This window comes from Boleophthalmus pectinirostris, unplaced genomic scaffold (genome assembly GCF_026225935.1).
Source record: "Boleophthalmus pectinirostris isolate CB_2022bp ecotype Guang Dong unplaced genomic scaffold, ASM2622593v1 HiC_scaffold_18, whole genome shotgun sequence".
In the NCBI taxonomy this organism is placed as follows: domain Eukaryota; kingdom Metazoa; phylum Chordata; class Actinopteri; order Gobiiformes; family Gobiidae; genus Boleophthalmus; species Boleophthalmus pectinirostris.
In genome coordinates, this window is record NW_026571133.1 from 30920459 (window position 1) to 30935299 (window position 14841).

General features: G+C 38.6%; 3 protein-coding genes across 5 annotated transcripts; 2 read left to right on the forward strand and 1 right to left on the reverse strand.

Moving 5' to 3' along the window:
* Positions 1 to 3181: 3181 nt before the first annotated feature.
* On the forward strand, positions 3182 to 6136 carry pou5f3 (POU domain, class 5, transcription factor 3). The gene is made up of 5 exons (XM_020940266.2): positions 3182 to 4231; positions 4326 to 4437; positions 4537 to 4667; positions 4764 to 4928; positions 5014 to 6136. The coding sequence occupies exons 1-5, from the start codon at positions 3494 to 3496 to the stop codon at positions 5266 to 5268; spliced, it is 1401 nt and encodes a 466-aa protein (XP_020795925.1). The 5' UTR covers positions 3182 to 3493; the 3' UTR covers positions 5269 to 6136.
* A 159-nt stretch (positions 6137 to 6295) lies between these two features.
* Positions 6296 to 8005, reverse strand: fut7 (fucosyltransferase 7 (alpha (1,3) fucosyltransferase)). The gene is made up of 2 exons (XM_020940267.2): positions 7921 to 8005; positions 6296 to 7438 (listed from the first exon to the last, which is right to left on the reverse strand). The coding sequence occupies exons 1-2, from the start codon at positions 7924 to 7926 to the stop codon at positions 6386 to 6388; spliced, it is 1059 nt and encodes a 352-aa protein (XP_020795926.1). The 5' UTR covers positions 7927 to 8005; the 3' UTR covers positions 6296 to 6385.
* Positions 8006 to 12018: 4013 nt separating this feature from the next.
* On the forward strand, positions 12019 to 14749 carry clic3 (chloride intracellular channel 3). 3 transcript variants are annotated; one of them, XM_020940185.2, is made up of 7 exons: positions 12019 to 12110; positions 12185 to 12287; positions 13053 to 13162; positions 13694 to 13819; positions 13900 to 14003; positions 14079 to 14254; positions 14406 to 14749. In XM_020940185.2, exons 2-7 carry the CDS (start codon positions 12252 to 12254, stop codon positions 14556 to 14558), a joined length of 705 nt encoding a protein of 234 aa, XP_020795844.1. In that variant the 5' UTR covers positions 12019 to 12110; positions 12185 to 12251; the 3' UTR covers positions 14559 to 14749. The 3 variants fall into 3 exon arrangements, with proteins under 3 accessions (XP_020795844.1, XP_055009815.1, XP_020795845.1); XM_055153840.1 differs by lacking the exon at positions 12019 to 12110 and having other exon boundaries at positions 12166 to 12287; XM_020940186.2 differs by lacking the exons at positions 12019 to 12110; positions 12185 to 12287 and adding an exon at positions 12855 to 12913.
* The last annotated feature ends 92 nt before the right edge of the window (positions 14750 to 14841 follow it).

Sequence of the window (14841 nt, forward strand, 5' to 3'; positions counted from 1 at the left end):
ATTTAAGTAAAAGTAAAGACACAAGGGCAAAAGATTACTCAACTAAAAGTTTCACATGAAAAAAATAATCTAAAATGCACTTAAAGAGTAAAAATTAAAAGCATTTTGCAGAGATTTTTAGAAAATTTATGCATCAAATGTATTGATTTGGATTTTTTTTTTAAATGTCTTATTTTAAGTGATTCAGTTGATTTCTTAAACTTTCTAATTGTTTTGTGTATTTGGTTGAAAATAGAAAGTGGTAGAAAGTACAGATACATGCTCTCAAATGCAGTGACATAAAAGTAAAAAAGTATCAAAAATAAAATCATAAAGTACAGATACCTAAAAATTGTACATAAGTATTGTACTTTTGCTTTTGTACTTCGTTACCTTCCATCACTGATTTGGACTATAGACATGCAAAAAGATTCAAAACAAGGAATAAAATCCTCATTCAGCCCACCATAACATCACAACCCACCCCATTAGAGCATTAGACCGTTTACCCTTCATCTTCTTACCCGATCTCTGGAGCACAAACAAGAAATACATTTTTGACCTGATGTTTTAACAAGTTAAGTTGTTCATTGTCAGTGCATGGTGCCTGTTCATAAATAGCAAAATAGAGTAAAGAATTTATGATTTTCAAACTTAATTTGGTTAAAATGTGTTTGTAAAATGCATAATATAAATAATAGTTAGACGAAAAAACTCCAGTCGACTACTAAAATAATTGTTAACTGCAGACCTAGTCTACATATTACTCAGTATTTCTGTTTGCATTTTATTTGCAACCTATTCTGTTGCCATGTTTAGTTATCTTGTTCTTACACTTCCACCCTCAGTTCAGCACATCATCTTAGGTGAGAAACAGAAACCAAGTGCAGAGGTACTAGAAACTTTTAAAAGGAAATCAATATGCATGAGATTTTCTAGCCAGCTCTTGCATTATTGTGCATTTATTATTTCAAAACCACCATTCAACTTATGTTAACTTTTTGTACATGTTTGTAGAATATGCGTTAGAGTTACTTTCAAATAATATAAGGGCTGTGAGGTTAATATTGGTTTTCAGCAGCTCTTATATACTGCTACATTGTCATAGTATTTTAGTTAACTTGCACATAAACCTGTCTCTGGACAAATATAAACTAAATTATTTTCAAAGGTAAATGATTTCTGTTGTTACAATTCTTCCTAAATCAACATGATCTAATTTAGTTTGATTTGACATTTTTTTAAATTTTCATTTATTGGTTTGGTGATATTAACTTATTTGCACTAATTTGTTAAACTTATATTTATTTGCACACCTTTTTCTTCTCACTAAAACATCTGATATAAAATAGTTACTCACAAATGCAATACTACTCTATTCAGATTCAGATGAGTACAACTTTTGGCAATCCTCCTCTCTGTACAAGTTCAATCTCTGGCTTTTGTCTTTGGCTAGCATCATTAACATGGTCTAAACCTATGACAGAAACAAACCAGCCCCCTGGTGCCTCTTCTCTCTGGAGTCAAACAGTGCGATACATCCAGAGCTGCTTTTCTTTCATCATGCCTGCACTTTTCTCTTTCTGACTGGGCCTGGCTCACAGCTCACAACAGATGTGCTCAAGAGACCACTTAAAAAGAACCAAGTAGCAAATCTGAGCCTGTATCTGAGGGGGGTTGAGCTAAGTCCTTGGATAGCCGCCTGACACATCTCCTCCTCACTGTACCTATTCAACCTGCCCCCCATGTCCACTCTCTCTCTGCTTTTGCATGACAAAACCACCCCAAGTCCATGGCTCAGAATGATACTTGTTGAGGTGTGGTTTGGTGCCTTTTAAGTCATTGACTAGCTCCTCCATCCCACAAAGATCTGCAGTATCTTTGTAGAGATTAGAAACAATACTCCATATTAATTTCCCTGCGATTTGCAAAGTTAACTTATAGGAAAATTTTACATATTTTATGTGTCAGGACACACACAAGATTATATTGAATAAGCTAATTTGTATTTGCACACACTTTTTTTAAAGTTATAATTTATTTTATTTTTTTGTTTTTTGTTTTTATCTCTCTCTCTCTCTCTCTCTCTACTTTCGGCACACACTGCCGGACTGGTTGGTGGTTTCTAATGTGCGCTCTGGGTCCAGGCAGCGCAGACCGGAGTGAAACCAGTCTGCTGTTTGTTTCAGAGAGGGGGGAGGTGGGAGTGGGGCGGAATCAAAGGCTTCAGACGTTTTGTTTCAGTCTGAAAAGGAGCTAATGGCCGGCCATCGCAACCTGGGATCTGACTCCACGGGGTGCCCCGAGGCCAGGAGGCACAATTGTCCCCCTCTCTCCTCCCGCAGTGCGTCTTCCTGCTGCATTCTCTGGCCAACGTAAGGGGACGCGCATCTGCACAAGCCCAGGCTATTGTAGGGACTACCACCAATAAACTCATCAGTAATGCAACTGCAGACAAAAACACGTAACCTAATCACAAAAACAGGTCCATCACTAAACAGTTTAGGTGCTAAGGTGTCGAAAAATGCTGCCATTACGCATGCTGTTTGGTGACAAATTTATAGTTGTGTTACAACATTGCAATATTTATTTAATGGACTGTCTAAAATCCAGATGTTGAAACGCAGCAGTGTTTTGTTCATCAAATAGGAGTCCTTGTCATCATAATGAGCGCGCGCAATGTCCGCATTATTGCGATAATTCCAGTCGTTTCTGTCACGAATTGCCCCGTTATTGCCTGAAATTGAAAAAGTTAGACGTTGTGCCGATTGGTCTTAGACAAAGTAGGCCCACATTTCAATGAAACATTATAATGACAATACTGGGGTCTGTTGACTCTAGACGTACGCATTTAGAAGCATGCCTCTACTAGGCTAGGTCTAGGCTAACAACTACATCGATTTTAATGCCAAAGCCAAAGCCCAGCTTCTCTCGCAAAACATACATTAGACAAGTAGTAGTTTGATTTGTTTAAATGTGATAACTGTAGACCATGCGAACCTATTCTTTACCCATATGGCGTGCAAAAGCTATACTGTAGGTCTGTTACGCTAAATAATCTGCTATTAGACTCAAAACAAAGTATTTTCTTTGGCCTGGAGCCGCATACTAATTGAGGGGAAAAAACCAAGGTCACTCACAACTTCATCGTCAGCTGTGAGCAATTGTTCCGGTCAGCCAATCAGCGCAGAGAGAAGGTATCGTCAAACACCTCCTCATCTGCGATTGGAAAAACCTGTGGAGTCAGAGCTGAGCTCCACATTTGAGTTGGATGCAAGACACAAGAGCAGTGGACTTTATGGATTAAGCCGAGGAGTTTGCTGAGTTTCAGACCGGTGAGGTTCGGGCTCCAAAATTTGTTTCTTCTGGGAGTTTGGAAAAGGTTATCTTTTTCTTTCTTTTAATATTTTTGTACAAGCCAAATAGTGCCTGGAAAGATTCTACTTTTTTGGTTTTGGACGAATAAGTGACTGACCCACCACTTTAACTGGTGTTTGGTTGGTGTCGCTTGAACATGTCTGAGAGATCCCAGAGCCCCGCGACTGAGTGCCAGACTCGACCATACGATTTCAGCCGAGCCAACCTGTGCCCACAGGGCGTGGGGCAAGAGTCTTTCCAGATACCACCCGGACTCCTGGCGGACCCCAACCTGCTCTACAACAAGTCCGCCTACGGAGGAATCCCCTCGCAGACTTTCTTTCCTTTTGCCCCGATGGGAGGCGACTACCGTGGATCAGACCAACAGCAGGCAGTTGACCTGGCGCAGCCCAAACCTTGGTACCCTTTTGCAGCGCCCGACTACGTGAGCCAGGTCCCTGGTGCAGCAACCGCGACACAGCCAGCCAACCTGAGTCCACCAATCGCCCAGACTCCACAGGTCAAACTGCCCGACATCAAGGTGGAAAAGGACAGCGAGGAGGAGTATTCTGCCGAGGTGAAGATTCAGCAGTACCCCAACCCTCCCACCATGTCTCATGGAGTCTTTTACTCTGCACCCTGGAATCCGTCTTTTTGGCCTGGGATTGCCCACATTACGCCCCGGGACAACAGCAGCGGCCAGAATCCGTCAACACCGTCCTCCGCGTCTTCTCCATCCATGTCCCCTTCTCCCCCGAGCAGTGGCAATAATGGGAATGCGTTTTTCGGAAGTGGGACACCCACACAGGGTGTCACCGGGCACCAGAGCCAGAATCCAACTTCATCAGGCCGGAGCAGCGGCTCCTCTAGCGGCGGGTGCAGCGACTCCGAGGAGGTAAGACAAATAATACTGCAATTAAGGGAAATGCTAACGGTTTACGCTGTAATAAATGCATACTGTATGACATTGTGCAATTTGCAATATACAGGAGAGCCTCACCACGGAGGAGCTGGAGCAGTTTGCCAAAGAGCTCAAACACAAGCGCATCACTCTGGGCTTTACGCAGGCCGATGTTGGACTGGCCCTGGGGAACTTGTATGGTAAGTTGTTTTTTTGTTTTGTTTTTCCCATAGGGAAATTTGGGAAAGTTTTTAAATACGTGCTTTTTGTTTTTTTAAATCTGGTTTGTTTCCCCTCAGGAAAGATGTTCAGCCAAACGACCATTTGCCGCTTTGAAGCTCTACAGCTGAGTTTCAAAAACATGTGCAAATTGAAGCCATTGCTTCAGAGATGGCTGAATGAAGCAGAGACTTCAGAAAATCCACAGGATGTAAGTATTACTTGAAGAATACGCGCCACTGGGTGAAAATGTGCTGTGCCACCCAGTTTTTTTTTAACTGTTCTTAATGATACACCAATTCTCCAGATGTACAAGATTGAACGTGTGTTTGTGGACACCAGAAAGAGAAAAAGGAGGACAAGTTTGGAGGGAGCTGTGCGTTCAGCTTTGGAGACATATTTTGTCAAATGTCCCAAACCCAACACACAAGAGATCACCCACATCTCAGATGACCTGGGGCTGGAGAGAGATGTAAGTGCAAATCTTTGTGCTGCCTATTGTGTGCATTACCTTGGATAGTTTGAATAATGTCTTTTGTTTTGTTTTTTTCTCCCAGGTGGTCCGTGTGTGGTTCTGTAATCGCAGGCAGAAGGGGAAGAGGCTGGCACTACCTCTAGATGAAGAGTGTGATGGGCAGTACTATGAGCAGAGCCACCCTCTCAACATGGCACCCTCTCCTATCCCTAACCAGAGCTACGCTACGCCTAGCTACACCGGAGCCACTTCTGCACTATACATGCCCTCTCTGCACAGGCCAGATGTACTAAAGCAGGCCATGCACCCTGGCCTGGTGGGCCACCTGACAGGATAAACTCAGACCACAGGACTACAGGAGGCTCAATTCTGTTCAGGGCATACACCCACATCAGATGCAAAGTCATGTGTGATTGAGGATATGACTTAATTGTTAAACACTTGTACAGACTTTGGTGCATGCACGGGGGAGGGGGAGGGAATCGGAAAGCAAAATTTTGTTTTGTACTTGGTTTTTTTATTTGATCAATGGGCATTTTTATAAATGTAGTTCAGCATGAGCTCTTGCAGCAATGACATTGAACAGTATTGCACAAAATGAAGAGCTGTATTTTAAACATGTGATTCTAAATGTGCATTGATTAACTTGGAGTCCAAAAAGCATTTTGAAGTGTTAGTGCAACCTCCTAAGGCGAATAGATGCCAGGTGCCTTTTTAACTTTTTTTTATATCATGCTAAAAGTTCACTGCTGATTTTGCAGGAAATCTACCTCATCTGACCTCATGTGTCAAAGCTAATGGGAAAAACTGAGTGCCTTACTACTGTGTGTGAGCTGTCATTTTTGTGACACTTGTCAGTAGACTGTAAATGGACTTAAATTATTTATTGAAACAGTGGAGCAGCTACAAAGGTATGTTGTCTGCTCTGCAGCCTTTTTACTTGCTGTTCAGGTCTTCACATATGAAATTGACAGTAAACTCTTTGCACGTTTCTATGCATGGTTTCTTTAATATTTTATCAGGCTAACCACAGAGTTGAATACAATGTGTAGAGCTATGAAGTGTATTAAAACACAATCTGAGATGCATAGTGAGAACAGTATATCATTTGGTTGAACAGATTAAAATAAAAGCATGTCATATGTTTCAATACAGAATAGGTCTGTGCAATGAATGCATTTTATCAAATAAACATTTTAAATCAATATCCTGTTTGAGTCCATTGGCAAGCAGATATGACCATGAAAAGTTATCTACTTCATGTTTTTGTTAAATAGTCCTTTTCTATTCCTCAAATTATTGCTCTGTTGCATTGGTCTCCAAACTTTTCAGTTTCATACTATTCACAACATAGTTTATTAGTCAGTCTTTTTCAAAATATAACACAGAAAACAATTAAATTGTAGTCAAGGTAAGAATGGTTTCAGATACAAAAACAAAAATGTGCAGATGTTTCATCCATTATTCCATGCATCTAAGTCTGAGTACACTTTCTGCTGAGGTAAGCAGTGATACTTAGTGCAGATTTTACAAAGTCTTTCTCTCCAGTCTGTGTTCAGCTTCACCTTCCACTTTTGCCTCCACCTGAAGAACTCTTGGTACCTCTCCCTATCTGCTGCCAGCTCCTGCAGGTAAGTCCCTAGTTCCTTCACTGAGGCAAAATCATCAACATGAATGAAAGAATGGGGTGGGGCTACGGCTTTGTAATCCTCAACTGGTGGCCCTAACACTACAGGAATTGCACCACCTAGGTACGAGTTCCTCCACAGCTTCTCTGTAATATAATCCTTAGAAATTGAGTTTTCAAACGCCAAATAAAAGTAGCAGCGGGAGATAGTAGGCAACAGACTGGCAGAAGGTAGGCGGGCATTCTTCCAGCGACCGTATACTGTGATCTTGACAAAGGCACTGAGCTCTCTGTAAACCTCACTTCTCTTGTGGCGACTCTTAAAGTTGCTAACTACCCAACACAACAGATTGGTTTTGTTCATTGAAAAGTCTTCTATTTCTCCATCTTGTGGTTGCAACTCACCATAGGGTAGTGTGATATCTGCATCTCTTCTATAGCTCATGGTCAAGTTAAAGAGGTTTGCAAATTGACTCAGATTACCATGGTTTTGTGGAGCTTCTAAAGACATCCATAACCACCTCTGTCCTAGCGGGCGCGCAAGGTTCAATGGCAGTTTTTGTTTCTTTAAGGCCAGCTCTTTTTGGTGGAAAACAACAATGTCAGCATTTAAAAACTCAGAGTGTTGATCCACAACTTTACAGCCAGGGATCTTGTACAGGTTCCAACACACGTTCCCATTGAGAGGGTATGCTTTGCCGAAGGGCCAGTGCCAAAGAAGAATGGTGGCTGGTGTATGATTGCTACTTGAACAGGCAGAGGTACCATTTTTTGTCCTAGTTTTTAAATGTCCAGTCCAGCTGTACAGAAGACAAATATATGCAACACAAAAGATGAGATACAGGAGGACTTTCTTATTCCTCCTGGAGGTGCCACAGGCCTGAAAGCAGAAATGAAACCACCAGTTACACATCCAGGTTCAATCATTTAAATTTATTTTAATAAATAATCATCTTGATGTGATGTGTTTCCTTCCTCTTGTCATATATTACCGATCTCTGTCATAGTCAAATGTACAGTTTACATAATTTGTAACAGAGCACTTTATATAGGTGCTTCTTTGATCTGGATAGTACTTTGAGGGATTAAATTGTGTTTATGCTTTAGATGGTGTAAACAGACAGAGTATAGTATTTCATCTGTGAGGTGTGTCTCCACACCATATATAGAGAGAAGACAAAACAAACACTTGTTTCCCCATTTCCCCCAATGTCTTCTGCTAACAATTTCAATATTCATGAGGATAATGCAGAAATAAATGTAACTGTGTCAAAAGTCTTGCTCTTTTCAATTTCTTCTTTGTGGGTTATCCTTTAAAATGATGAATCGTGTTTTGAGTGCTAAATGAAGCGAAGGACTTACCATCATGTGTCCTGTCTTCCTCTATGTGAATCAGAGCATGAAGAGACTTGACTTTGGCTGCTGCTCTCTCACAGCTTCCTTTATTTGAATCAGAATTGAAAAAGGCTTTTTGGGCGGTGTCATGAACTAAAATACAAGCAATGTCATCTTTCTTGAATATAATTTTAGCCTTTTTTTTTTTTAACCAATGCAATCCTACATTAAAGCCACAGTATGTAATGTAACTTTTTAACAAAATACGTTACATTTAGACATATTATTTATTTATTTTATTTTATTATTATTATTTTCATTTTGCATGGTTTTATTGCACTGAAAAACTTCACCTGCTGGACTGCTACTAATCTGACTCTTGAGAGGGCATGTTTGTTTCTTTGGAATGTTCCTTTGGCTATAATATTCCACAGTATAGTATAATACACATATCTAGGGAGAATGTATAGTTTTTAATTTTCTATTTTCATGGAATCATCCAGGTGATTTACCATCTCCATAAAATTACATACTGTATCTTTAAATGCAAAAAATATCCTAGGCTACTCCTTTTAGCAGTGTATGTTTCTCAACACAGGATGTGGTTAAAGATTTAGCTATATGCCACTGAGGAACCCATTTTTTCAGTCAGCCGTTGGTGCATGTGAGCTTGACTTGCATCTGTCCTCTCACCCAAATAAAGTCACAAAGAGATGTGTGACATCCAAACTAACAAATAAATAACTGACATCATTCCAGTGTATAAACACAAAAGGGTTCACATGGATGCATATGACAAAATACATTCTACAGTTCTGAACAGATCAGATAACTCTGCCTTTTGCCACTTACTTCACCTTTTGCCACTTAGGTAGAATTTGAGTACACACCAGAGGTGTGGCCCACCACTCGTCTATGTGAGAATGTAGGCTATAGTAGCATTCTGATAATGCCTACACCCTTACTGTAAGAAAAATACTGAAAAAGAGCAGAGCCATTGACTATTTGCTGCCAGGAATGAATTTACTATTTACTTTTGCATTTATTCAATTAGCATGACAGCATACATGGGCCAGTTATTGATGAAAGGAAAAAAAAAAAATAGTATACAGTATATATAATAAAATAATAGTAATTTTTTTAGTTTAAATCAGTTAGTTTGCTTTAAGAAAACACAAATTTAAAATATTTTTCATAAGCAAGCATAAGTGCCTGATGTTTACCAAAATTAGCCTATATATATCTCTGTGTGTTCTTTGTACTGTAAGCTGTCACAACTAAAAACAAAAATGTAGTAAAAATAAATAAAACTACTTTCAGATACACAGTGTATCTTTAAAACAAAACACTTATTGGCTTTTTATACAAAATTTATGTTATTGAGGAAAAATCGATTCCATGTCAATTATATAATTAGGCTAGTCGATTTCACCACATGAACAAATATGCTATTGCTGAAACATTTGGAATGTTTGAACATAAAATAGCCAAATTGTGCCTAGGTTCATTGTTATAACTGTGGATTATAATGTTCAAGACTGTTAAACCTACAAGCAAATGTAAATACAGACCTGCAATTAGGCTATATAATACTAGGCTACAACACAACCCATAGGCTAATAACATGTTAGTCAAATGGACCTTATTAAATTACCCCAGAAAAACGGAAAGGTGTAGCCTAGATAGCATGCTACTAAAATGAGCATTAGGCAATTTTAGGGTTAGCCTATTTGTAATAGAGCAACGTCAGATCCTCTTCTCTGTATGACCCAACCATATGTTTCTTTTACGTTGCCTTGACATTTCAAGACAAAAGAGTAGTCTCTGCAAATGTCCCAAGACAAGAGAGTTTCACATGCTACAACAGAGACCAATGATTATTCTCTATTGTCAACAATATCAGTGTCAACAAACAATACTCAATTCTCCTGCTACTACTTTAGGGTGACCAGACGTCCCTATTTACCCGGGACAGTCCCACTTTTGAGCCGTGTGTCGCCTGTCCCAGCAGATTTATCCAAAACCATTGATTTGTCCCAGTTTTATACAAGAAATGCCCCAGGTGCCTGTATTTTTGACCAACTTGATCTAAACCAGAATTTATCAAGACTACATCAGGCCTAAACCAGGACTAAAACAGGACCGTCACAATTTATGACTAATCTGATCCCTGTAAACAGTAAAGAGGAGCATAAATTGTAATTTGTTCAGCCAAAATACAGAAATCCGTTTGCTAACGACCATAAAGGGGGAAAAAAATGCAGCGACAGAAATCCCTCAGATTATGACTGACATGAAAATGCTAAATTTTACACACTCTTTTCACAACTTTATTCATACCAACCAACCCAAACCAGGTGTGTCCCAGTTTAGAATTTTGAAATTTTCAAAATCACCCTAAGAAACACCCTAAACTATCCCCGTTTCAGATTCGATTTGGTGCAGTTGAAATTCGATTTCTCAATCTCAAAGTAGTTACTATTTAGTAGTTACTATTTTCACCACAAGAGGGAGCTACGTAGACACGTTTTGTACCGCACAATGATATTGTTGACAAATGTAGTTTATACTTTGTTATCGTAGCCAACATTACAGTTTTTCGATAACTGATGATGACAACTGATAACTTACAAAATTACACTGCACTGTACTACTAACTAGGCCAATCTTTTAGGCCTATTGAGGGTTTGTGTCAGATTGCTACAAGATTAAGGTGACCAGATGTCCCTATTTACCCAAAACCAGTGATTTGTCCCAGTTTTATACAAGAAATGTCCCAGGTGTCCCTATTTTTGACCAGTTTGATACCTGCTAACAGTAAAGAGAGATTTGTTTAGGTAAAATACAAAATATCTGCTTAAAAACGACCAAAACACAGAGAAAATGTGACCATACTGCCTCACATGTTAGTTATGAATGGAATTACATACTCATTTCACAATTTATTACCAACCACCACAACCCAGGGTCTCCCATTTTTTTAAATTAGAAAATCTGATCACCCTATACAAGTTTGTGCTGGTTAAATCTAAATAAACGTCAGTTGGTTTACAAATAATTGCTTACATAACATTTAAAAACATCCTTTACAGTAAATACATGACAGATGATGTCAGAAAATGCTAAATTTCTGAGGTGGATAGCTAAGTAATGCAATTTTATATGAAAACTGCCATATTTTTAAAGCTATAGCTCCTGCCTCCACTGAGACAGGGCCAAATACGAACCCTGTACCTCTTCCTATACCTCTCTGTTTTTCTGAATCACAGAAACTCCATAGTCTGTGTTGGATTCCTTTCAGATGACAGCATTCTTAGTGCTTCACGAATGAATGCTGATCAACCACTTCAAGTATAGGCCTATGGATTTAAACACTAGTGAAGAGACAGGAGACACCTAAATACAACACTGCTGACGAGACAAGGTATTTACTGTGGCATGTTGTTGTTGGTTTAGTAGTAAGTAGATGATGTCATATTGGGAGTTGGATATTAGTGTTAATAATATGCTATTTTGTTGATAATTTTCACAAAACAAAATTCACAGATGTAGAATCCATCTCAGGAACATGCCGATTATCTATTAGCTAACAATATTCCGAACACAAAATCAGTAGGCCTACATTGACAATACTTATACCACCTCCTCCCCTCTGCCCCTACAAACATAACATCTTGTCTGTAACAATAAGTATAATGATTAGATTTTGTTCCATATGTCTCTACCGAATAGGGAAAAAGTCCCACATGCTGCATAGAAGACTTGGCAGTTGGATTCCAGTATCAAACTGCACATCATGTAGTTGTGTCCTTTGGCAAGACACCTAATCCAGCTTGCACACTGATGCATGTATGTGTATGTTTGTCAGAATTATGCTTTTATTGTTCACTAACATTCGCTGTCTTGTAGTTATTGTACATCAGCATATTATCTCAAATAGCTATATTTCATCTGTTTGAACTAATAAGGCCTATGACAACAGGAAGAGAACAGTTATGGCAGTGCCTGGAGGAGGTGATCTGGAGAGAGAGCTCATGGACAGAATATACTGGAAGACTTTAGTGCAGAGCCAGACCTACAAGTCAGACTGGTAGTACCACAGGGTGTGTGACACTTCACAGGTGTGGTTGACACTCAAAACACACACATACAACGCCAAGAGGAAACAGAGGAACAGGTGCAAACTTGGGTGATAGACTTTTTTTTTTTTTACTAATGTAAGTTAATTTGATTATTTCTGAATCTTTCCCATGTTATGTCCCTGTGATGAGTGTTTGTTGTTGTTTTGCAGACTCAGCAGCACTTTTGTGGACTTGTAAGATTGGTGACCTGAGGACACGTCATTGTCGGATATAAAGATGGCAGAAGAGCCCAAAATAGAGCTCTTTGTCAAGGTAAAATGTAGTTTATGTGTCTTCATGTATTCCAAATTTGTATATACTTTACAGTCACCGCTTTTATGACCGCGACAACAAAAAAAAGAAATAGAAAAGCAATCTTTGTATGAATAAAAAATGACTGCACATTCACTGTTAATATTATGTATATATAACATGTTTCTATAGCTTCGCCAAATGGGCTATATCCACCCTGGCACACAACTTAATTTATACTGAACAATAACTTCATGTAATCGTCTTAATGTGATTAAGATGATGATTGTGATTAACATTTTTTTGCCTTGGTTTGCTCTGGTTCAGTCTTTATTAAGTTTAAGTTTTGACAGACTGACTCTCCATGAAGATGAAAAATAATGATTGTTATCAAAATAAAACAATTTTACATATATCAATTTGTATTTGGAATGGTGAAACATCCTCAAATGCTGCCTATAAAAGGAAGCTGGAAGCCATGAATAGTATATTTAAATTAGTTAAAATGATTACAATACATAGCAAATACAACAAATGAATTGTATTTTCTCACAGAGCAAAACCTCAAATCGGCTTACTTTGTCCTTCTTTTAGATGTCGAAATAGATGGCTGAGACTGGCTCAGGTTAGATCAGATATAAATACAGGTTTGTTCAACACAAATTCTTTAGAGGTTAAACAGAGCACAACAGGCAAGACCGGAATATAATGCGGGTTTTATTCATTTGATAAGAGTAATTATAATAAGTGTCCTTTCAAATTAGACTGACTGATTTTGTCTTTCAGGCAAGCAGTGATGCAGAAAGTGTTGGCAACTGCCCATTCTGTCAAAGGCTTTTCATGATTCTGTGGTTAAAAGGAGCCAACTTTACCTTGACAACAGTGGACATGAAGAGGTATGACAAACCAACAACAAAAACAACACAAAGATCTGAATGCAACATAACATACCAACAAATTAAAGCAGTCTATCAATCTAATCTGATTAAATGGCTGCAATACCTAAAATGACCTCATGAAACCAGGCCGGGTTCACTGAGCTGATTTTTATATTTGTTTGCATTGTACTGTGATTATGAGATGTGATTAGAAAAATAAACATAATGAATACCCATTATACAATAACACAATTAGGGATCATCCACAAGAGGTCATTCAATTATACAACTCTTGAAACTACAGCAGAATGGAATTAGATGTATTAGGGAAAAAAGAAAAAAAGAGAGAGAGAGAGAGAATCACCCAACAATGTACAAAGGATAAAATATAAAATATGAAGAAAAAACTTGTTCCGTCTATTATATTATTGCAAGAATTTGAAATGGAGAGAGAATTTCTTCAGAAGCCACCAAAAAGCCCAAATCTCTCATAATAAATATGTCATTATCTCCTTATAAACATTCTGACAATTCATTGCCTTGCCTTAGGGCTCCTTATGTGTTGAGTAATTTGGCCCCTGGATCCCAGCCACCCTTCCTCCTCTACAACGGGGAGGTCAAAACGGACACGAACAAGATTGAGGAATTCTTGGAGGAGACATTGGCACCACCAAAGTGAGTAGCGTTTTGACTCATATTTGCTAAATAGTGAGATTAAAGAGTGTTATAGTTAAAAAGTTGTTTATGCACTGCAGCTATCCAAAATTGTGCTGTCGTTACAATTCATCCAAAACTGCTGGTGAAGACATCTTCCGCACTTTTTCTGCTTATATCAAGATCTCCAAAAGTGGACATGACCGTAAGCATATATCTTTGCGCCTTAAATTATATGGTAATGAGACAACCCATTCATTTGTGTGCATTTTGTTTTTAGACCTGGAGAAGAATTTTTTGAGGTCTCTTGCGAAGTTGGACACATATTTGACGACTCCTTTGGACTATGAGTTGAACCAGAATCCAAACCTAAGAGAATCCAAGCGGCTCTTCCTGGATGGAGACGAGCTTACCTTGGCAGACTGCAACCTGCTTCCTAAACTCAACATCGTCAAGGTAAGATTTGTATCATAATTGTATGCTTTTCTCAGTTATTTATACCCAATTGCTGTATTTTTGCAAATAGTTTCTTTCAGCCAGATATGATTTTATATTATGCAGGAAGGAAAAATTTGGGAATTTGAGCTTTATATTGTTTTTTCTGCAGGTTGTGTGTAAGAAATACCGTGACTTTGACTTCAGAGCCCTGAAAGGAATCTCACGTTACATGGAAAATGCCTATGCAAGGAAGGAGTTTCGCTACACCTGCCCCCAAGATGCCGAGATACTGCACGCATACTCAACTGTGGCTACTCACTAGGACAAATAACACTATTTTTTGTAACTGTATATATATAAAAAAAATAAGTAGAGTCTGCATTGGTCAACAGCCCTGATGGAAAAATCGGGGCTGGAAAAATAGTTAAATCTGTATGTATAACTGTCTTGTTTTTATGTAATAAAGCTATAGATTTCTTATAGCCAATGCAATAAATAATACAATTATCATGATATTTAGTCAAGTCTTCTTAATGGCCGTATTGCACTTCATTTTTAGATTGTATCGCAATAAACGCCAGTTAACCACTTTGCCATTTAGATTT

What these genes read in the sequence shown, in the direction of transcription:
- clic3 (XM_020940185.2), top strand. Translation starts at nt 12,252, where the DNA reads ATGGCAGAAGAGCCCAAAATAGAGCTCTTTGTCAAG. An exon ending in AAATAGAGCTCTTTGTCAAG is followed by an intron (nt 12,288 to 13,052) that starts GTAAAATGTAGT and finishes TTTGTCTTTCAG; the next exon opens with GCAAGCAGTGATGCAGAAAG. An exon ending in GAGACATTGGCACCACCAAA is followed by an intron (nt 13,820 to 13,899) that starts GTGAGTAGCGTT and finishes TATGCACTGCAG; the next exon opens with CTATCCAAAATTGTGCTGTC.
- pou5f3 (XM_020940266.2), top strand. Translation starts at nt 3,494, where the DNA reads ATGTCTGAGAGATCCCAGAGCCCCGCGACTGAGTGCCAGACTCGACCA. An exon ending in GGTGCAGCGACTCCGAGGAG is followed by an intron (nt 4,232 to 4,325) that starts GTAAGACAAATA and finishes TGCAATATACAG; the next exon opens with GAGAGCCTCACCACGGAGGA. An exon ending in GGCCCTGGGGAACTTGTATG is followed by an intron (nt 4,438 to 4,536) that starts GTAAGTTGTTTT and finishes GTTTCCCCTCAG; the next exon opens with GAAAGATGTTCAGCCAAACG.